At 39.4% G+C, this 23007-nt stretch overlaps 1 protein-coding gene across 1 annotated transcript in view; it reads left to right on the plus strand.

The window, feature by feature from the left end:
- Nucleotides 1–23007, plus strand: part of KCNH8 (potassium voltage-gated channel subfamily H member 8) — a 368898-nt gene that overhangs the window by 102472 nt on the left and 243419 nt on the right. The window contains exon 2 of the mRNA XM_032408779.1: nt 17351–17584. Within this exon, the coding sequence (XP_032264670.1) occupies nt 17351–17584 (234 nt within the window). The remainder of the gene's footprint in view (nt 1–17350; nt 17585–23007) is intronic.

Raw genomic sequence — 23007 nt, forward strand, 5'->3', positions numbered from 1 at the left:
AGACATTTTTCCAAAGAAGACATACAGATGGCCAACAGTTATATGCTCAACATCATTAATTATCAGGGAAATGCAAATCAAAACCACAATGAGCTATCACCTCACATCTGTCAGATGGCTAGTATCAAAAAAACAAGAAATAAAGAGTGTTGGCAAAGATATGGAGAAAAGGGAGCCCTCATGCACTGTTGGTGGGAATGTAAATTGGTGCAGCCACTATGGAAAACTGTATGGGGGTTCCTCAAAAAATTAAAATTAGAACTGCAGTATGATCCAGCAATTCCACTTCTGGGTATTTATATGAGGAAAACAAAAATGCTAATTCAAAAATATATGTGCGGGGGTATAGCTCAGGGGTAGAGCATTTGACTGCAAAAATATATGTGCATCTTTATGTTCATTTTAGCATTATTTACAATAGCCAAAATAGGAAAGTAACCTAGGTGCCCACTGAAGGATGAATAGGTAAAGAAGTTGTGATATATTTTTTAGCCATAAAAAAGAACGAAATCTTGTCATTTGCAGCAACATGGATGGACCTCAAGGGCACTATGCTAAATGAAACAAGTCAGACAGAGAAAGGTGAATACCATATGATCTCTCTTGAATATGGAATCTAAAGACCCCCCCCCTCCGCAATAACAACAAAAAAATCAAGTTCATGGATACAGAGAGAAGAGATTAGTGGTTGCTAGAGCGGGAGTGAGGTGCGGGGGATGGATGAAGGGGGTGAACAACAACAACAGCAATTTTAAAAAAAACGAATGTGGGGTGCCTGGGTGGCTCAGTTGGTTGAGTGTCGCACTCTTGATTTTGGCTCAGGTCATGATTTCATGGTCGAGAGATTGAGCCCCACATTGGGCTCCGCACTCAGTGGGGGGTCTGCTTCTCTCCTTCTGTCTCTCTCCCTCTGCCTCTGCCCCCCATCCCGCTTGAGTGCTTTCATGCATGCATGTGTTCTCTCTCTCTCAAGTAAATAAATATTTAAATCTTAAAAAAAAAAAGGTTACCACAAACAATTAATTGGTGAGCCTCATGGTAACCACAAAGCAAAAACCTTAATAAATACACAAAAGAGAAAGAGAAAGGAATATAAGCATGCCACTAAAGAAAGTCATCAAACCACAAAAAAAGAACAGGAAAGAAGAAACAGAGGAACTACAAAAATAGCCAGAAAATGTAACAAAATGACAATAAGTACATATATGCTTATGTACTTTATCCATAATTGCTTTAAATATAAATGTTGGCATTAGTTTTGCTCTTCAGAGATGTAAAAAATCCAGGCTTTTTCCATCCTTTAGTTCTGCCATATGCAGAAAAGCTGTCTCAAGGTCTCAAAATGACTGACAGAGCTCTAGATACCACAACTAAGTTCCAAGGCAGGAATGAGGAGTAAGAGAAGGTAAAAAGGCACAGTGGCCTGGATGGTAAGAGCATTTCTCTTTTCATACCGCTTTTTAATGGAAATGAAAATATTTTACTGGATATCTTCAAACTGACTTATCCAAATGTCTCATTGGACAGAACATATTAACCTGGCCATGCAATGACAAGTGAATAAAACCGGTTTCACCATTATATGATTGTTCATGATTGTTTAATATGTGACTGGCAAAAAAATTTTAGAAACTAGTTTAAAATGATTACCAGTAACTGAGAAGGGTTGAATGGTGGGTAATATTTTTATTTCTTCTCTGGTTTCCTAATGCTTTGTAATATGGCTAAATGATGAAAGGATACCTGTATAGTAAAAATAAATTCATGTGAACTAAAAATAATTAGACTTTTGCTGAAAGACTCATTGATCTATCTAGTGCTTCATCTCACTTCCCATCATCTCCCATATCTGCACTTAACCAAGGAAGGGAAATGGGGTGGAAGTCCCTCTGGTATCTTGAAGGTCATTCTTTTCAGCAGAGTGTGTACAACGTCACAGCAAACATCTCCAGAGTCTCCTGACTCAAAACATGATTATGTTGATTCATTTAAAAATCTATACTGCAAATCATATTTAAAACATACAATGTACTTAGCATTGACCTGGAAACATGTGATTAGTTTGCCTGCTTTCCTGACCTCCTTGGTTCTCCTCCTACCTTACTGGCCACTCTTTCTCACTCTTGTTCGATGGCTTCTCCTGAATTTTCCAACCTTTAAATGTTGACATCTCCTCTACTTAGTACTCAGACCTCATCTTTGTTTTGTTTATACTCATTTCCTGAATGATCTAATTCCTGCCAAGTCCACATTTATATCTTCAGCATAGATACCATCTTTAAACTTCAGACTCCTTTATCCAGCTGCCTACTTCACATCTTCTCTGGGATGCTTAATGGGCTTCTTAATTTTAGCATATGTAAGATCAAACTCTTGAAATCTCTCAAATCTGCAGGGTTCCTTTTTTTCCCCATCTCATAAAATGCACCTCTACCCTTCTGGTTTCCAACAAACACAAAATCACTGGCATCATTTCTTGATTCTTTTTTTTTCTCTCCCATTGCAATAGAATCCATTGGCAAATGCTTTCAGCTAATTCTAAAGATGCCTCAGATCTGGCCACTCCTCACCAAAGCCATTGCTACCACCCTAGTCCAAATCATTTTTCTTTCTCTCTTTCTTTCTTTCTTTCTTTCTTTCTTTCTTTCTTTCTTTCTTTCTTTCTTTCTTTCTTTCTTTCTTTCTTTCTTTCTTCTTTCTTTCTTTCTTTCTTTCTTTCTTTCTTTCTTTCTTTCTTTCTTTCTTCTTTCTTTCTTCTTTCTAAAGATTTTATTTATTTGACAGAGAGACAGCAAGAGAGGGAATACAAGAAGGCGGAGTGGGAGAGGGAGAAGCAGGCTTCCCGCCGAGCATGGAGCCCGACGTGGGGCTCGATCCCAGGACCCTGGGATCATGACCTGAACGACTAAGCCACCCAGGTGCCCCAAATCATCTCTTTTTAAATAGACTCTTGGGATAATCTCTGACTGTTCTTCTCAGTCTGGTGCGTGTTTTCTTACAGTCTATTCTATACAAAATAGCCAGAGTGGGCCTTTCACTATAGAAGTCAGAATAGTTACCCCTGGACATGAACCCAGGCCATCCCATTACACTCAGCAAAATCTAGAGCCCTTACTAAGGCTTACTCTCCTTGAATGATCTGGAAGGCTCTCCCACACTACCTCTGTGACCTCATCTCCACCCAGGTTCCCTTTGATCACTATGTTCCATCCCCTGGGCTGTATTTGCTATTCCACGAACCTACGAAGCATGCTCCCATCTCAGTGTCTTTGAACTTGTTTTCTTCTGCCTGGAAGTATTTCCTTTATGTATCCTCATGGATCACCCCTCATTTCCCTTAGATCTCTCTTCAAATGTTACTTTATTGGAGTTTTTCCTGATAATGCTAATTTAAATTACACTAATGAAAAAAATTCTCACTCATCAGTACTTTCTCCCACCTTGCTGTATTTTGCTTTCATAGCATTTGTCACCATCTGACTCACTTTTCTTTCCTTCCTTCCTCCCTCCCTTCCTTCCTTCCTTCCTTCTTTCCTTCTTCCCTCCCTACCCCCCCTTCTTCCTTCAATACTTAGCACAATGCCTGGCACATAATATGTGATCAATAAATATTTGTTGAATGAATGATGAATATGTCCCTAGAATTAGAATACAATACAAATTAGTTTCCTGAATCAAAAACCTTTGTACAATTTTTAACTGATCTGAGTGCCAAGTCCCAGAGAGGGAACTATTTGAAAATAATTAAGGAAATAATAAAGTTATGATTTATTGAGCAATATCTTTACATGCCAGGCATGTAAAGAGGAAGACACTAAAGTTCAGAAAAGTTAGACAGCTTATCTTCTTCTCGAAGATAAAAAGTGGCAGAATCTGGGGCACCTGGGTGGCTCAGTCGTTGGGCGTCTGCCTTCGGCTCAGGTCATGATCCCAGGGTCCTGGGATCGAGCCCCGCATCGGGCTCCCTGCTCTGCGGGAAGCCTGCTTCTCCCTCTCTCACTCCCCCTGCTTGTGTTCCCTCTCTTGCTATGTCTCTCTGTCAAATAAATAAATAAAACCTTAAAAAAAAAATGTCAGAATCTGGCTCTGACTCTAAGTGTATACTAGTATCTCATGCAAACCCTTTCCTGCAACCGCAGAAGAATTTTAGTTTGAGACATTCCATGTTGTTTTAGGATGCTTCTTTTGCTAGATTCTAATATTCAAGTTCTTTTTCCTTTTGTCTGTCTTTACTCTTTTTTTCTCTCCCTGCCTCCCTCCCTCTTTCCCTTCTGTCCCTCCCTCCTTCCTTCCTTCCTTCGATTCATAAGATTAAAAGTGTATAGTATTTTAAGTCATTCATTACAGTCACTAAGTTCCAGTCACTGTTGACACATACTTCTGTGCCCATAAGTCATTGAACCACGCTGTGTCTGAGCTGGAAGGGATCTTAGATATGAACTCCCTCATTTTCCATATGACATAATTAAGGCCCAGAAAGAGGAAGTGACTTGGGCACAATCACACAGCTTATTACTGAGAGAGCTAGAATCCAATTTTAAGATATCTGGTATGTAGATCAGTGTTCATCCAAAGTGTAAAATGTCCACTAGATATGTTATATTTATACCTCCTCATGACTTAGGTCTAAAAGGTGCTTCACCTAAAATCTAAACATCAACAGAAATGAGGTTTCCTATGAAAAGACAGTTTTCTGTGTTGTGGTTTAGGTGGCTGCCACAGTGTCGGGACAGCAGAACCCAGATACACTGATATCATTCACTGAGGAAAAGAATGTGAAAGTGAGTGTGTATGTGTGTGTGTACACGCGCATGTGGGCCTTAGATAATACTCACTTAGGAAAAAAATACACACCCACATCACATGTTTGATGATAGGATATACAACAAGACAGATAATTTCCTTATGGAGTTTACAGTTTAGTGTGTGTTTGTAGTTTTGTGTATAGTGGGTTTGGGTGTGAGTGGTTAATAAATCATAAATAAATAAACTAACATGTTGAAATATCATTAAAAATGGTAATACTCAGTCTTAAGAGAAAAAAAAGCTACAATGATAGAGAATAATGGGGGGTGACCTATTTAGATAAGATGGTCAAGAAAGAATCTTCTAAAAAGTGGACATTTAATTGAGACCTAAAGATGAATCACAGGGAGAGGAAATGAGTGGGCAAAATGCCTGAAAGCTGGAATGAGCTGTGAAGAACATTCTTTTTTTTAAGATTTATTTATTTATTTTAGAGAGACAGAGAGTGCATGTGAGCAGGGGGAGGGGCAGAGGGAGAGAATCTCAGGCAGACTCCCCGCTGAGCTTGGGGCCCCATGGAGGGCTTGATCCCAGGACCCATGAGACCATGACCTGAGCAGAAACCAAGAGTCAGATGCTCAACCGACTGAACCACCCAGACGCCCCTGGAAAAAGCTGGGAAGAACAGTTCTGACATTCTTAAATGTCAGATACCAGGAAAAGAGTAAGTGAAATCTTAGTAGTTTATTACAGACCATGGTAGAGGGCATTTGGGTTTCATTCCAATTGCAATGGAAATTCTTTAAGGAATTTAAAATGGTAGAGTGGCAGGGTGCCTGGGTGGCTCAGTCAGTAAAGCCTCTGACTCTTGGCTCAGGTCATGATCTCAGGGTTGTGAGATCGAGCCCCCTGTCAGGCTCCCCATTGAGCATGGAGCCTGCTTAAGATTCTCTCTCTTCCTCTGCCCCTTAAAAATAAATAAAATAAAATGGGAGAGTGGTAAGCACAATTTGCTTTACAAAGAGTATTCTAGGTAGTAAGACCAAGAGCAGGTGTTAAAGCTATATGTGGGGTAGGTCAGTACCTTTCATAATCACAGCATTCACATCACCACTTCGTGAAACAGTGGGGTCCCATCACTAGGGCACTCGTGCAACCACAAGATAGGATATTGTAGAGGAGGATTAAAGGATTGTGGATTGGACATTAGGTCATATATTGATCTTCTAAATCCTCCCCAAAGTTTGAGCTTCTATAGTTTTATGCACTGAGCTAATTATTGAAAGTCTCTCTAGGAATTATAGAAAGCCATAAAATCAAAGAGGTTATTATATAGAGTGGAATCCTCCTACACTTTAAAGATTGAGTATGTACTCTTGTACAAAGATGATGCCACCTTCTCAAATTGGGGTTAGGGTATGTAATCAGAATCTCCTTCCATTAGGCAGAAGATCTCAATTTTTTGTATAATAAATCAAACCTAGTGATTCTGTTTAAAATGGAGATCCTAGGCTCCCATACCTTGGAGATTCTAATAATAGACCCCCAGGTCTGCGAAACTGCAACCTTAATAAGTGAACTAGGAGATTCCAATGGACAAGGGGGACCAGGGCTGCACTTGGAGAAGCACTGGACTTGGTGACAAGGAACCCTTACTCAGATCCTAGCTTTACTCCCGTCTGCCTGTCTTCCACTGAGATCAGAAATATTGTAGCCCTAGGAATATTTTAACTTGCTGTGGAGCATTGTTAGGCTATTCAGCCTTTCTGACCCAAAGTCCCTCCATCTATAATGACACTTACAGTAAGATGCTTTTGTGAGGGTCAGAAATTTAAAATGCAAAACGCTGACCTGAGTGCCTGCCATATCACAGCTGTTTAATAAACAGCAACTCTTACCTGCTTTATTTCTGCCTGTCTGGTTTATTCTCCTGCCTCCTTTCTGCTCATCAGTCTCCTAATGCAGAGACAACATTCACCTGTGTTGGTTTGTTTCTCAATTTTTACTGTCTTCCTCTGGCCGCCACCTCCCCTACAAATTCTCAGAGATCTGTCTCTAGCAGGTATCACCTTAATTAAAGTTTCGCACTCTCTCGGTCTTATTACAAAGACACTAGAATAAATGCACTAATATTACAGCCATGGGCTATCTGTAACAATCAAATTAGTTTACTCTTGTGTTTCCTGCTATTTAACTAACAATTACCTCTTGCAAAACCACTCGTCTTTCTTGTTTAATCTAACATGAATACTGTGAAGCAGAGAAGATTATGCAGTGGACAGATGAGGTTCTGGAAAATGCTACCAAATTATGAAAAACATTTGAATTGCATTAGCTCCCACAGAATATAAACAACACTTGAATGGGGAGAGAGAAGCCAGTCCATCCTGGGGCATTGGACATACTAATTTATATAGTGTGTCTTCAAAAATTCAAATTTAAAAGGCCTTTAAGTGTAAAAATATAATAGAATATGGCTGAATTAATCACTTTTTTTAAACCTTTATGTATGTTTGAAGTAAAGATCCTGTTCCAATCTGTTTGAAATTAAAAGGAAATATTCTTTGAATTAAACATAATTGCGAGCAAACTGTAGGTTGCTCTGGGGGATAACCAGGGGACAAGTTAAATTAAATATTTTGGGGATCTGGGTATTCATAGAACGTGGCTGGTTACATTTGCCAGGTTCCACGTAGCCTGCCTTTCAATAGGACAAATAAGATGCCAAAATAAATAAGTTTGTCAGAACAAAAATATTGTCATGTGGTCTTACTTTGTCTTTAAATAAACTACTAAGAAAACTCTTACAAAGGTGTAAAATTTAAACCACGATTAGCTACATATTTGGTAATTTACATTTATTTAAGAGAATAAAATTATACTAAATGAAAATTGGGCCAGAAAATCCAGGCCCCACGACTACCAAGGCACAAAATCTTCCCGGTCAGTTTTCATCTAACTGCCTTACCCTTCTTCTGGGGGAGTTGGCAGTGTTGAATCATCCAGTCGTGTATACTGAAAAGGGGGAAAGAGGATAGAGAACACTGAGCTTTCTCTTCCCCTGCTCTTTGCAAAAGCAGGGAAAAAAACTTGTCCTTCCCAGGAGTCTCACCCAAGGTTCATATTTGATTTGGGGGAGGGAGGTAGAGTGGGACAGGAGTTATAAACATGCAAATGCAGAGATAATAGATATGCAAAGGCAGAGATATTTACAACATACCTCCTTCTTTTCCCTAGGCTCTGTTTGGAACTGGTTAGCCTCCCTTCACTAGGATAGTGGCCAAAATGTAGCATCCTGGGTTAGAAAATCAGAAAGGGGCTTCTTAATGACCCTAAAGAGTCCCTAACAATTCCAAAATGCTTAATTCATGTTGTTCACATGGTAGTTTTCTTTACTAAGTAGAAGTGCCTTATGATGTCTTCATTTTATATTTTGGAGAAAGGGCTTTGTTTAGCATTATTTAACCTACTGTTTTTGCTTAATGGGATTTTCTAATAGAAAATGAAGTTGTCTATTTCTGCTTACCAAAGACTTTACAAAAAGTAGCATGTCAGGATGAAAAATGGGGGCACGCGGTGAGCTGTTAGGGACCAATCTGGTTTTATCTTTAAAACAAAGATAGTAGTTGTAAATTATCCCTGCTAATGATAAAACAATAGATTGAGCTAAACAACAATGCCTTCATTTGGTATACTTTCATAAGAGCTTATAGGTTACATTTATTTCAGTCACGTGTTTAATAATTGTTGAGCATCTACTATATGCCAGGCACTGTTCTAGAGGTTGTTGATGTGGGAAACAAAGGCAGAAGAAAAATTATTAAATTTCTTTACTACCTAGAGGCCACTGACAAGTCCTTGAAACAGGAAGAGTGACATTCCTCTAGGGACTCAACTGCCTCAGTGTTAATACTTTGCTAAGGGCAAAAGGTAATCCTAGCCTGAGCGCCCCCCCCCCCCCCCCCCCCAACAGTCCCACACCAGGATCCTGTAAGTCTACTTTAACGTATAAAAATTCCTTTGGAAACTTCCTTTATCTCTAACCCCCCCAAGATAGTGTTGGTAATCATCCCCCAAGCATATGGCCCACAAATATACATCTGAAGGGTCTCATGACTAAGGTTTTATTAGATGGTAATAAATGACCTTTTCCCAACAATAGCTAGGCCGCTCAAGGCCCTGGAAACCTTGCTTCCAAAATTCCTGAGAGACTTATGCTATCCCTAACCCCCTCCCAACTTGAAAGTATATAATGGGCGGCTCCTCATGACCCCAGTGCAGCTCTTCCTACATACGGGTCCTGTCCCTGTGCTTGAATAAAATCACCTTTTTGCACCAAAGACGTCTCAAGAATTCTTTTTTGACCGTCAGCTTCGAACCCTAAAAATGTCTTTCCTACATCAGTTGTGACTACAGTAATGAACACATAAACCAAACCCCTATCCCAATGGCAGAGTATAGATAGTAATACTAATTTTTTAAAAGTAAACAGATGATGCAAAAAGATCATTTCATCTAAAAGATTAACTCTGTAAGACAAGACCTAGAGAAAAGTTTTTAACTTTTTTAACATTTTAACATTATTTTTAACATTATTTCAAATGTGTTTGTAGGGAATCAATTGCAGATAAAACACTAAATACATTTTTATTACGTCTTTGAGATTTTCTGAAGTTTCTCCCTCATTCATTTTACTTTTGATAAGTACTGTCACCCTGTCATAAGTCAAAATCATTCTTTCTTTCAGGAAATTAAACTCATTTCCTGAACTCTTAAGAGACCATGTACCTGAGAATTAGTATAGCTCAACACTGAAGCTCACACCATTGAAAAAGTGGAATTTGCAAAACTTAGTGATTTTGCTATTACCAAGTAATGATAAAGGGTGTACTAAATTTGGGGCACCTGGGTGGCTCAGTCGTTAGGCATCTGCCTTTGGCTTGGGTCATGATCCCCCTGCGTTCCAGGGTCCCCGCATCTGGCTCCCTGCTCAGCGGGAAGCCTGCTTCTCCCTCTCCCGCTCCCCTGCTTGTGTTTCCTCTCTCGCTAAAGGAGTTTCTCAACCATTAATGTGCATATGAATCTTGATGAAATACAGATTGTGGTTTAGGGGCTCTGGGGGAGGCTTGAGAGTTGGCATTTCCAAGAAGTTCCCAGCTGAGGCTGATGTTGCTGGCCTAGGACTGCACTCCCGGTGGCAAGATGGAAAAACACATTTGTTTATATTTGTCTGTGTGTTTGTTCTCATAGATAGATACAGCTTACTGCCTTCTACTACAGCTTCAGCACTAGAATTCCAGCTCTGAGCTTTGCTTTGTGACAGTGTTCTTCTCATTTTTGTCTGTCTGGAGTGATCATTCATACAGTTTTTAAAAAATCAAAACATAAATAAATGATGAAAGCTACCAATATGACCATTTGAAGCATGCTACTAGGTGATACATAAATCACAGGGACCATGAGAATCTCTCTTTGCAAATTTTTTGTCTTTTTTTTTTTTTTTTAATAAGGGTAGAAAAGTCCTCAATCTAAGCAACCTCCTAAATTTGGGTACAAGGCACACTGAGGATTTTAGCTTGCAGCCGGTACCATCAATCTAATAAAGATGCTATCATACTTGGAAATGATACAATTAAGCTCCCTGAAATCAATATAAAGTGCAAAGATGGCTTAAATATTTTAAAGTCAGAGACATTCATATTCTATCTGCCTGAATAAAGTATTCTCTCGAGATGACTGTGATCAATATCACGAGGGGTAGAGATGTTGTCTTTCTTGGACCTGTATGTAAATGTTATTCAGAAAGCATGGGGGCAACTCCTAAAAGAAGATTAAAAGTTCATGTTTTCTTATTCTCTGCAAGAATGTGAGCGCTAGAGGACTCAAATTTGCCCATCTACTTTGTCCGCAGAGTATGTTCATAGAGTACTTGCTAGCATGACACAAGATTTGGTTTTAAAAGAGAACCAATACCAGAAACACGTTTCAGAAATAGATTTGGACCATCAAAGTCTCTATTTCTGTGTCATTGGCAGAAAGAGCTAAAGGAATATAGGTTCCTCCTTGATGCCAAGTATCACTGACTTCTTTGGTTTGAACGATTCCAGGGGTCTGCCATGATGGAGAATTTTTAGACTGGATACTGAGATGATTGTCTTGAAGTATTTGAGGCTTCTGGGACAAATTAATTTGGATCTGCCTAATCCTTTTGAGCATGCACTAGTCTATGATGTAGAAATGTTGGGGTTTGGAACAAATGGTCAAGAAAGAATTCTTGAGATGTCTTCAGTGCAAAAAGATGGTTTTATTAAAGCATTGGGACAGTACCCATGGGCAGAAAGAGCTGCACTGGGGTTGTGATGGGTGACTGGTTATATACTTTCAAGTTGGGAGGGGGTTAGGGATAGCACAAACCTCCAAGGTATTTTGGAAACAAGGTTTCCAGGACCCTGAGGGGGCTAGCTATTGTTAGGAAAATGTTGTTTAGTAGAATTTCAGTCATGAGATCCTTCAGATGTATATCAGTGGGTCATAAGCTTGGAAAATGTTTGCTAACATATCTTGGGGGGGGGTAGGGATAAAGGAAGTTTCCAAAGGAAATTCTATGTTACAGAAGACCTAGAGGATCTTAGAGGTCGGGATAATGTTAAGATTGCCTTTTGCCCTTAGCAAAGTATTAACATTGAGGCAGCTGAGCTCCCTGAGGTGAGTAAGGGACAGGCGGGTCTATGTAGGGAGAGATAGGGAGGGGGCTACAGATCAGGCTCACAGAAATCCCCAAAATGTTGAGGTGTAAGGAAACCAGAGATAAAGGAACAAACCAGACCACCCTGCCCTAGGCGTGTGTGGAGGGGTGTCTTTTTTATGACAGTCACCTGTGACTAACGAAGAATAACCAGACCCTAAATAGAAGTAAGCCATTAAAGATGTTATCACCAGTCCTTACTCATGCCAAGACATCACAAGAATGATAAGGCCACAAGCTCCCTGGTCAGTTCTAAATAAAAGACTGTCAGTGGAGGCCCACTTTGGCAACCCTGTCGGGACCCCTCTCACTCTTGAGAGCTTTTTCTGTATCTTCATTTAATAAAACTCTATCGCTTTATTCACTCTCCTTTGTCCGCAAGATTCATTCTTCGATTCCATGAGACAAGAGGAAGGTAACTCTACCTGTTTCAAGGACTTGTCAATAGGCTGTAGGCAGTAAGGAAATTTCATTTTTCTTTTGCTTTTGTTTCCCAGATCAGTCTACCTTGAGTCATGATTCTCAAGCACAGGTTCTGTTGAGGTGTGCTAAATGGTATGCAGAGAGTCATAGAAAACAAACAGCACACCTTCCCGAAATTTCAACTGAGTTAAAAATTTGTAGGCCCATATTAAAACAAATCAAAAACACTCAAACGTGAATATGCAACACAGTAGAATACAAAATTTTGATATATTTTTATTAAACATTAGATTTCAAAAACAATGTTGAACTTAGATCTATGCCCCCAGGTCCCTTGGAACACAAATTTATGGCTTCAGCCAGTGGAGGGATTTTTTTTTTTTTAAGGGATATTTTAATGGAAGAATTTTAGAAGTACTCTGATCTACACTGAAAGGGCATGAGAAGATCAGAAGTCTGATCTGTTGAACGCAGCTACAGTTCTTTGCATCTGGAGTGAGCCTGTGCAAAATATTTTGGAACCAAGAAAGTTGCTGTCATGTTTTTGAAATATTGATTGTCTGGAGAAAATGAGGTGACAGAGAGGTTGCTGAAAGATGCAGGCTGGTTTGGGAGATGTCATCAATGAACTTTTCTTTAAAGCTGAACTTGCTATTTTATTTATTTATTTATTTATTTATTTATTTATTTATTTATTTATGACTTGATACATGTCAATGATCTTTTAATAAATGATCTCTGTAGAGAAAAAAACTATTGATTGGGCTGTTCACAGAGCAGAAGAGGTAAAAAAATTTTTAGAATAACCCATTTTCTAGAATTAGCTTTTCTAGTTTTCTATTTTCTAGAATTATTTTTCTAGAATTAACCCATTCCTGCTGGAAGTAGAGAACAAATCACTTCTTTACAGAAAGAGTGCAGGATAGAGTAAAGTGAGAACCAGTTTTAATCCCTAGCTTCACACCTTGGGCCAGAAACTAAAGCTCTCCAGGCCTCAGTGTTCTCAGGAGAAAAGGGGACACTTACAAGGATGAAAGGAATTAGTAGTGGTTTGACGTTTACCCTCTCTTCCTTTTTTCTTCTATACCTTTCCATTTCTTCCACCATTCCCATAGAGCCTGGGAAGTTGACAATGAATAGTACATCTCCATTTGAATGGGAAAAGGGTGCTGTGTTTTGAGAAGTGGGACCAAATGACCTGGGTCTCTCCCAACCCTGAGATTCCCTCTGATGATCTACACAAGCTTTTTGCTAAGGAATCAATTAGAGAAAGGATCAACTGCCTAAAGTGTAAACACATTTAGATCCTACTGTTTACTGGCACTTCAAAACTGAATTTGCACAAAAGGATGACCTAGAAACAAGCAGGGAAAAGCTGTGTGGCATTTAGATGCATATCACATATGCATAATTGATTCCTTTAAAGGTTAAATACTCTTAGCATATGTATGGATAGTGATATACCCATGATAGGTTCATAATCATCATGGCAATGGCTTTGTTTTACATAATTCTAAAGTAAATGTCATGTTTCTTTGGAGATTCCAGGACTGGTATTCAGAAAAGCATATGTTTCCAAATAGATAGCTGGGTAAGAGGAGCTACTCTTTCCCAGACAGAACGACTATTCATGTAGCTGTACACTAAGCTTTATGAGGCACCGACTGCCGCTAAATTCTCTTTGGAATTGAAATGCAATTACATATCGAGGACAAGTGCTAAATATAAACAGAAAAGCCAAAAAGATGACTTTTTTTTTTTGCTTTGTTTTTGCAGTATATTTGCAGGAAGAATTAAACACCCCAAACACACTATAATCCTTAATTGAAACACACAGTTCAGGCAATTTGGTGAATCCGTTAGCAGCTTTTTTCAAAAGCTTTTTGTAGCTCAGGAAGAGCTGGTTTCTTCTTATGTAAACAATTGTAAGGATGCTAAGGAAATTAATAAAAGAACCAAGTCACTAAGAAATATGTAGAAGGAAATACTATAATATATGCCATAAAATCAGGGAAAAAATAGGGAATATGTTGTGTGAGGATACATATATAAGTGGTGAAACTATATGAATGGGAATGGTTATTACAAAAATTCAAGTTTTGGATTTCTTCTTTGGGGAAGGAGGGAAATACCACCTGTGTGGTGCACGCAGGGCGTTTTGTTGGATGTACGATCTCTGGCGGATGTTTACTGATGATGTTAAATATTGCTGTACAATTTTTTAGGTAAGCTGTATTTCTTAATTTGTAAGAATGGAAAAGGCAAAATAACACAGTGAAGAAAAGCACAAATTAAGTTGGTAAAAAAAACAATGTAAGATAGTAATAATGATAAAAAGTAAATTTATTGATCTCAGGTTGATCGAAGTATCTTCATATTGTACTTTTTTTTTTTGATGGGGGAGGCAGTGGGAGAGAAGAAGAGAGAATTCCAAGCAGGCTCCATGCCCAGGGCAGAGCCCCAGGCTCTCACGACCCTGAGATCATGACCTGACCAGAAATCAAGAGTCTGACACTTAACTGACTGAGCCACCCAGGTATCCCTTCTTCATATTGTACTTCTTAAAAATTTAAATACATGCCATGTGCAAGACACAACTAAAATAGGTTCCTAGAAGGGTTGAAAGTAACAAGATGAGAAAGGGTATAGCAGATAAATACCAACAAAAGAAAACTTTTGTAGGCCTTTAAATAATGGGAAAACTGGACCTTAGGACAAAATGTAGTGTCGTTTATTCTCTGTCTTCAATGACAGTTTCTCCATCCTGAGCCCATTCCATCCATGCATCTGCTTCTGACCTTCCAGGACTTTTGATAAATCAGCTCCACCTATTTCTGTCTTACTTCAAGCTCACCATTTTCAAATCTTAGAATCTTGAATCTCTCAACTCTGGTAGTATGTAATATCTGTGTACCATCGATTTGGTACTTATCGTAAGCTGTGTTTTAGTGTTATTGATGATATTCATGCATTTCTTCAATAAATTGTAGTAATCTAGAGCTAGAGACTATACCTTCTTCATCTTTTAACACCCACTGTCACCTCACCCTAGGACCTGCCATATGGTAGAATCAAGTCACCTGGCATATAGTAGAAAGTCAATAAACATGTCAGCAGTCGACTGAAAAATGGCTTCTTTTTGCATTAAAAGCTCTTTCAGGATGTTTGAGTACTTTGCCAATGCGATGTATTTACATTTTCTAAGCAATCTCTCAGCCAAAGTTTTAGAATGGGCAGAGGAAGAGATACTATGGTTAGAGAGGGATCCATAGCTGTGCAGAGTTGCAGGGTGAAGTAACCTAGTAGGAGGGTGCCCACCTCTGGACCTCGCTGGGAACTCATGCAGGTTCATTACTGATCTTCAAGGGCAGAGACTGCATCCAAAAAACTTCTTGTCTCTACACCTGGAACAAAGTCCAACATGTAGTCCACAGTCAATAAATGCTTCTGCAAAGTGGTAGAATTAAATATTAGTCTCGGTTAATCTAATTCACTCCCACTTCAAAATAACACGCCCTCAAAGGCTTCCCAGTGTAGGGCTTCAGCTCTGGCTTTTCTCTACAGGGAGAGGGTGACTGGGAGGGTAGATGAGCCAGCCCAGCTCAGGCAGGGTGTAGATGTGTGCACTAGAACTAGCATTCTAGGCACAAGGGCTGATTGGAGCAAAGCTGGATGGAGTGGATTTGGTTCTGCCAGCTGATAGTGAACTATGGAAACACAAAACAGACATTTAAAAAGTGATGAGGAAGCCCACAGAGGAGATCTTCAGTGCTTGTCCTACTGGCCATTGAGAAGTAGCTAGAATTCCTCCTTTCTCATGGCATTTAAGATAGGATGTCTGCTGCAAACTTTTTTTAAACATACTGTTTTTTGAATGGGCAATATATAAAGCATATAGTATAACATTCAAAGGATACAATAGGTGTATGGTAAAAATAAGTGTGCCTACCACCTTTGCCCAAAGTTCCTCTCTCTAAAGATATCTACAGTTGCCAAGTTATTCCACTTATTTTTAGGTACACACAAGTATTTCATATTTGGATATGCATATACATGTTTATATGTGTTTATATATTTTCAGACAAATACTCATCTAATAACCATATTACATTGAATCTTGATTTTTTTCATTTAACAACTTGTACTGTGGTTCTTTCCATTTTTGCCTGTGTTATTTTAAAAATCCCAGCCTCTAATATTATCTGATACACAGTCCAACATTTGTTTCGTGAGACAATGAATGAATGATTTAATAGTCTCTAATTCATTCTGAACCTAAAGTCACCTACCAACAGATTTTATAAATGCCTTCTACAGCCCATCTCCCATATGCATCTTTTTGCTTATAAATATCATATCCAAACCTCAAAATTAATCTCAAAAGAAATTCACCCAGCAGGAACCTTCCCTGAATATTGCCTCTCACACTGTTCCCCAGGAGTTCTCTCCAAGCACTTAATACTCTGCTATTTTTGATTGTCCTCTGATTCTTACTTGTTAACATAATAACCATAGGAGCCCCTGGGTGGCTCATTCAGTTAATCTTCTGCCTTTGGCTCAGGTCATGATCCCAGCCAGGGTCCTGGGATCCAGCCCTGCATTGGGCTCCCTGCTCATCAGGCTCCCTCTCCTCCCTGCCCTTGTTCACTCTCGCTATCTCTGTCTCTCTCTCTCAAATAAATAAATAAATAAATAAATAAATAAATAAAATCTTAAAAAAAATAATAACCATAAAGGTGAGAATAATACTCAACAATTTTTATTGAATACTTATTTGTGCCAGAGACTTCACTAAGCATGTTATGTACATTTTTCACTAATCCCTACAACATACCTTGCTCTCCCCTTAGTGGGAAAATTCCAAGTTGTGGTCCTTGGTCACTTCTGGGGTCCCTATACGACCTCAGCTGCCATGGCAGTAAAACCCTTTTCTCCTACTCTTTATTACCTTTCCTTCCTTCCCTTTCTCAATTCCCCACTTGCTTACTCCCTGAAATCACCTGCCAAGTAAATGACTTACACTCGAATCCTCGTTCAGCGTCTGCTTTTAGAGAAATCAAACCTAAGGAAACTGGAGGTTAGTGTGTGAATAACTTGTTCAAGTTTATGTATACATCAAGTGGCAGATTCAGGGTTTGAGCCCGAAGCCATGCCTGAAAGCACCCTACCTGACTGCCAACTAGATAGTAAGGGCCTCGAAACAGACCAGTGAATACCGTATTTCTTCTGTAATGTGTTTGAAAATGCAAGCCAAAGTCAGAGCTTAATACATATTTCTGCTGGTCAGTGTTTTGGAGTGTCTTCCCACCCTAGCACATCAGGACATGCACTGTTAGCTAGATACTCAAGCTTATAATTTGTTACTGAAACTGTGATTTAAAAGCAAGAGTTCCTCATGCTCGTGTAGTGGCTGAGTGTCTTCCTGTCGTTTTACAGATAGCAACTTCATCCTTGCGAATGCCCAGGTGGCTAAGGGGTTCCCCATAGTCTACTGTTCAGATGGCTTCTGTGAGCTCGCTGGATTCGCCCGGACTGAAGTCATGCAGAAGAGTTGCAGCTGCAAATTCTTATTTGGAGTTGAAACCAATGAGCAGCTGATGCTTCAGATAGAAAAGTCACTGGAGGAGAAAACGGAATTCAAAGGAGAAATTATGTTCTACAAGAAGAACGGTGAGTGGCTTTCTTAGGCTGGTACTTATTGGGCAGTTGTGAATGGTCACCTTCTTTCAACTCAGTAGTTAATCCATAACTGCCATTCAGGCTTAATGGCATTTCACGTAAATATATAGAATGTTATTGAAATTCCACAAATGACTCAGGCAATAGCCTGGTTTTAGCCTTTAGCAGCATAAACTGCTTGAAAATTTAGCATTAGAATTAAACCTGTTCAATGTTGATATATTAACTGAGTGAATATATATTAAAATAAAGTGTATTATAATTTTACTAGGTCGTTGTTAAAATACATATTAGATATGATAGTTGTTAATGTATTATTAATAGATGATCTTATCCAGGATATTCTCCAAATTGTATGCCTTTAAGAACCATGTCCCAACCTCAATCATTAAGGCAGAGGTCCAGGTGTTCATGGGCAGAAAAGGAAGTTAATTTAAAGGACAACAGCATAGGCATTTTCTCTTCCAGTTCCCTGGCCACAGAGTCTTTCTCACTACTTTTTTAAAGACAAAATAAGAGACACATGGTATAACTCAAGGTGGTAGTAAATTTGCCTGGACCCAAAACTGCCACTGAGGAAATACAAAGTGTTTTCTTGTGGCTGCCGTTTTGTGACTCTTTTCTAAATAAAAGAAGATGTAGGGTTGGGTATGGTATCTGCAGTACTGGGGTTCTATGTAGGAATTGGTTTCATTATCTCATGGGCCCTGGTAGTTGGGATGAATCCAAGAGGCATTATATTGGGAAAACACTAAATCAAAATTAGAAAGATTGTCATTTTCCAGTTTCTAAAATTCTATCTCTTTCTCTAATAGTTTTTCCTAAAATAACATTGCCGTCTGAGATTTTTCTGTGCTCATGGCTACCAAGCTAGAGAATAGATTTCCCAGCCTATTTTGCAGTTGGGCTAGGCAGGTGACAAAGTTTTGGGCCAATGATATGCAAGAGAATGATTTATGTAACTTTTAGGAAAAAATCTCTAAAAAATATAATTGTTTGCCCTCTAATTTCTCTTCCTGTCCCATTATGTTATGGACTGAATTGTGTGTCTTCAAAATTCATAGGTTGAAGCGCTAACCCCACTGTGACTGTATTTGGAAAGAGGGCCTTTAAAGAGGTGATTAGGGTTAAATGAGATCATAAGTGTGGGGCCTCCGTCCAATATGACTAGTGTCTTTAAAAGAAGAAGAGATACCAACGATATGGGCACACAGAGGAAAGGCTATATCAATACAGAGTGAGAAGGCAGCCATCTGCAAGCCAATGAGAGTGGTTTCAAGGAAAAAATAACCTGTCAGCACTCTGATCTCCACTGTGAGAGAATAAATTTCTGTGTGGCCATCCCATCTGTGGTGTTTTGTTAGAGCAGCCCTAGCAAAGAAGTACATGTGGGTCAGAATGTTCAGGTGAAGCCACAAAGGCAGCTTCAACCATTTGGCATGGACAAACCATAGAGGAGTGCAGAGCAACAATATGGAAGGATCCTGGGTCTTGTTACAGATCCGTCCTCCCCACCCCAGACAAAAGCAAGTACATTCCTGTCTTGTTGGAATCATTTCATTTTGGGGTCTTTTTGTTACAACATCTAAGTTGCATTCTAACACAGGGTTTCTCAGCTTTGGCACTGTTGACATTTCGGGTTGGTAATTATTTGTGGTGGGAGACTATCCTGTGCATTGCAGATGATTAGCAGCATTTCAGGCCTCTATATTTTGTTCTTAGTACTTAGTATTGGGGTCACTGTCAGGAAGAGGAATAGAGGCCCAAACATGGGAACTTCATCTTCTTTTATAACTTATTTGTCTTTGGAGGACATTCTTGGATCATGTAAATTTTGGATACACAGTAGTCATGAAATATTGGAGAGTACCATTCTGGGACAGACAGAATATCCAGTGCTTTGGCATTAGAAACATAGTTCAGACCATTGTGTCCTTCCCGGTGTCAATAGATAAGGCCTTTGTAGCAAATATGATAAAATAAAAGGACTCCAGCTCTGTGTAATTATACCACAGTCACTGAAGAGAGCCTGAGATAGAAGAAAATAGGAGATGCCGCAGAAAATGCAGACTGGACGGGAATGATAAAACCACCCTCAGATGGAACAAAGAGAAAAAGGATATCCTTTGTCTAAATTATCTGCTGACTGCAGACTTGTCCTTCTCAAGATAGGCACATTGTATAGGTGACTCCAAATCCATCTGAGTGTCTTCCTTTTTAAGCCACCTCAAAATATCCAAATGTGGCAACACTGAGAAAGGTTTAGGCCAAGCAGGAGAATCTAGATGGGAAGCCCAGAGGGCAGAGACTTTAGAGGCCAGAAAAGTAGAAAATATGGAGCACAGTGTGAGAGTCAACACCCAAAAAAATTTCCTGAGCCCAGGGTTTTATGTCTGCAGCCTTGGACCTCTTTAGGTGAAATCATTAAAGGCACCAGTCCCCTCTAAGCCAATCAATATGGAGATTTGTCTGACATTTTGAGCAAACAAATTGATCCAGTTACAAGTAATTGAAAATTGCTGCCTCTCCTATGATAATCATGCTGTATTTTAGCTATTTTTATAAATATCTCTTTCCACACACAATGGTGAACCTTTGAAGGCACAACCTATGCATTACTTGCTTCCGCATGTCCAGTGTTTAGAGCTTCAGTTCAGAGCAGTGTCCATCAAACGTTAGTTTCTCAGTAAATGCTTGCTGATTGGAATTGAAATTGATCATTAGAGGGACCTATGGACACTTCAGAGGATGTCTGGATTTCTGATTATTGAAAATAAGCTTATGCCCTCAAGGATCCTCCTTCTCTCCTTCAAGGCTCATTTTCTTTTAATTTACTTTAGAAAGGAGGTGCTTGTTTCTCATTCTCCCCAGATACATTTCAACCATCTGTGATTGAGCTTCTTTGCTCATCGACCCCTCAATTTTGTGCTTGTTCTCCTGACCTCATGGGAAGAGGCTGCCTTTTCTCTTCCTGCCCAGGCCTGTAATTCTGATAACCTGACCCGAGGCTGGTGATGTGCAGCAGAATACTCTAAAGGTTTAGGGCATCTAATGGGACTTGACACACTGCAATCAGGATGGCAAATATGCCAAATTCTCACTGGCATTACACACCTGGCAGAACCCCATCTCCTAGTCATGTCTTAAGTCTGCAAGTCTGCCTCCTTCCCTTCTCCACCCCACCTTAAAGACAGCCCCTTCCTTCATACTTCACAGGCTGAATGCCCCTATCCTCTTTAGGAAAACCTTATTGTCTACCTACTAGAGTTGTCCTCCCTGAAGGGTCTATTGTCCTCTCCTGACTAGAGAAAAGTGTGGGACACAGCATTCTCTGGAAGAATTCATCCCCAAATGCAGAGTAATTCAGCCCAAATAAAAATAAAATAAAACCATAAAGAAATTTGGAAGAATAGGTCACATCTGGTCCCTTTTCTTTTTTTTTTTTTTTTTAAAGATTTATTTATTTATTTGACAGAGAGAGACACAGCAAGAGAGGGAACACAAGCAGGGGGAGTGGGAGAGGGAGAAGCAGGCTTCCCACCGAGCAGGGAGCCCGATGTGGGGCTTGATCCCAGGACCCTGGGATCATGACCTGAGCCGAAGGCAGACGCTTAACAACTGAGCCACCCAGGTACCCCGTGATCCCTTTTCTTATCTCTGCTCCAACATTTTGCTCCCCTCTCTCTGGGTTATTGTGGTTTCTTCTAGGTAACTAATAGAAAACAGACATATAGAGAACTATATGTAGACACACACATGTACACACACACACACACACACACACACACACACAGCCCTCCTAAAATATAGTTATCAAAGAGAGTATAGTCTTTTAAACAGTCAATAATGACAACTACAAGAATAATAATGGCTAACACTTAAACAATATGTGCTAAGAACTTTCTCACATATTTAACTTTTACTTATATTAGTCTATTTAATCCTGGAACAATTTTACTTAAATTTTTTAATTCAAATTTTAATTTTAATGTAAACATACAATGCAGTATTGGTTTCTTTCTTTTAAAAAAAATATTTATTTATTTATTTGAGAGAGAGAGAGAGAGAGAGAGAGCAGGAGCAGGGGGAAGAGGCAGAGGGAGAAGCAGACTCCCTGCTGAGCAAGGAGCCCGAAGTGGGGCTGGGTCATAGGACCTGGAGATCATGATCTGAGCCGAAGGCAGACAACCATCTGAGCCACCCAGGTGCCCCTGCTATACTGGTTTCTGGAGTAGAATTCAGTGATTCATCGCTTACATACTATACCCAGTGCTCATCACAAGTGCCCTCTTTATTTATTTTTTTTCTTTAATGATTTAATTAATTAATTTATTTGAGAGAGAGCAAGCAGGGGGAGGAGCAGAGGGACAGGGACAAGCAGACTCTGCAGAGAATGGAGCCTGATGTGGCTTGATCCCATGATGGGAGATCATGATCTGAGCTGAAATCAAGAGTCAGATGCTTAACCAACCGAGCCACCCAGGTGCCCTGACAAGTGCCTTCTTTAATACCCAGTACCCATCTAGCCTATCCCACACCCACCTCCCTCTATCAGCCCTCAGTTTGTTCTCTATTGTTAAAAGTCTCTTATGGTTTGTTTCCCTCTCTCCTTTTTTCCTCCCTTCCCATATGTTCATCTGTTTTCTTTCTTAAATTCCACATATGAGTGATTCATATGGTATTTGTTCGACTTATTTCACTTAGCATAATACACTCTAGCTCTATTCACATCACTGTGAATGACAAGATTTCATTTTTATGATGGCTGAGTAATATTCCATCGTATATATATACCACCTCCTCTTTATCCACTCATTAGTCGATGGACATTAGGGCTTACTCCATAGTTTGGCTATTGTTGATAATGCTGCTCTAAATATCGGGGTGCATGTACCCCTTCAATCTGTATTTGTGTATCCTTTGGGTAAATACCTAGTAGTGCAATTGCTGGATCATAGGGTAGTTCTATTTTTAACTTTTTGAGGAACCTCCATACTGTTCTCCAAAGTGGTTGCACCAATTTGCATTGCACCAACAGTGCAAGAGGGTTCCCCTTTCTCTTCATCCTCATCAACACCTGTTGTTTCTTGTGTTGTTAATTTTAGCCATTCTGACAGGTGTGAGGTGGTATCTTATCATGGTTTTGATTTGTATTTTCCTCATGATGAGTGATGTTGAGCATCTTTTCATGTATCTGTTAGCTGTCTGGATGTCTTCTTTGGAAAAGTGGGTATTCAGTTTTCTTCCTATCCTAGAATAATTTTAAAAAAGAGATATTCTTATATTGTCATATTACAATGAGAAGGCCAATACAGAGAAAGAATAAGGTTTTTAAAAATTAAGTAATAAATGGTTTCACAGATAAACATAATATAAATCTACACTTAGGATGAGCATAGCAAAATGTGTAGAAC

Source organism: Phoca vitulina, unplaced genomic scaffold, assembly GCF_004348235.1.
Source record: "Phoca vitulina isolate PV1807 unplaced genomic scaffold, GSC_HSeal_1.0 scaffold10, whole genome shotgun sequence".
Lineage (NCBI taxonomy): Eukaryota > Metazoa > Chordata > Mammalia > Carnivora > Phocidae > Phoca > Phoca vitulina.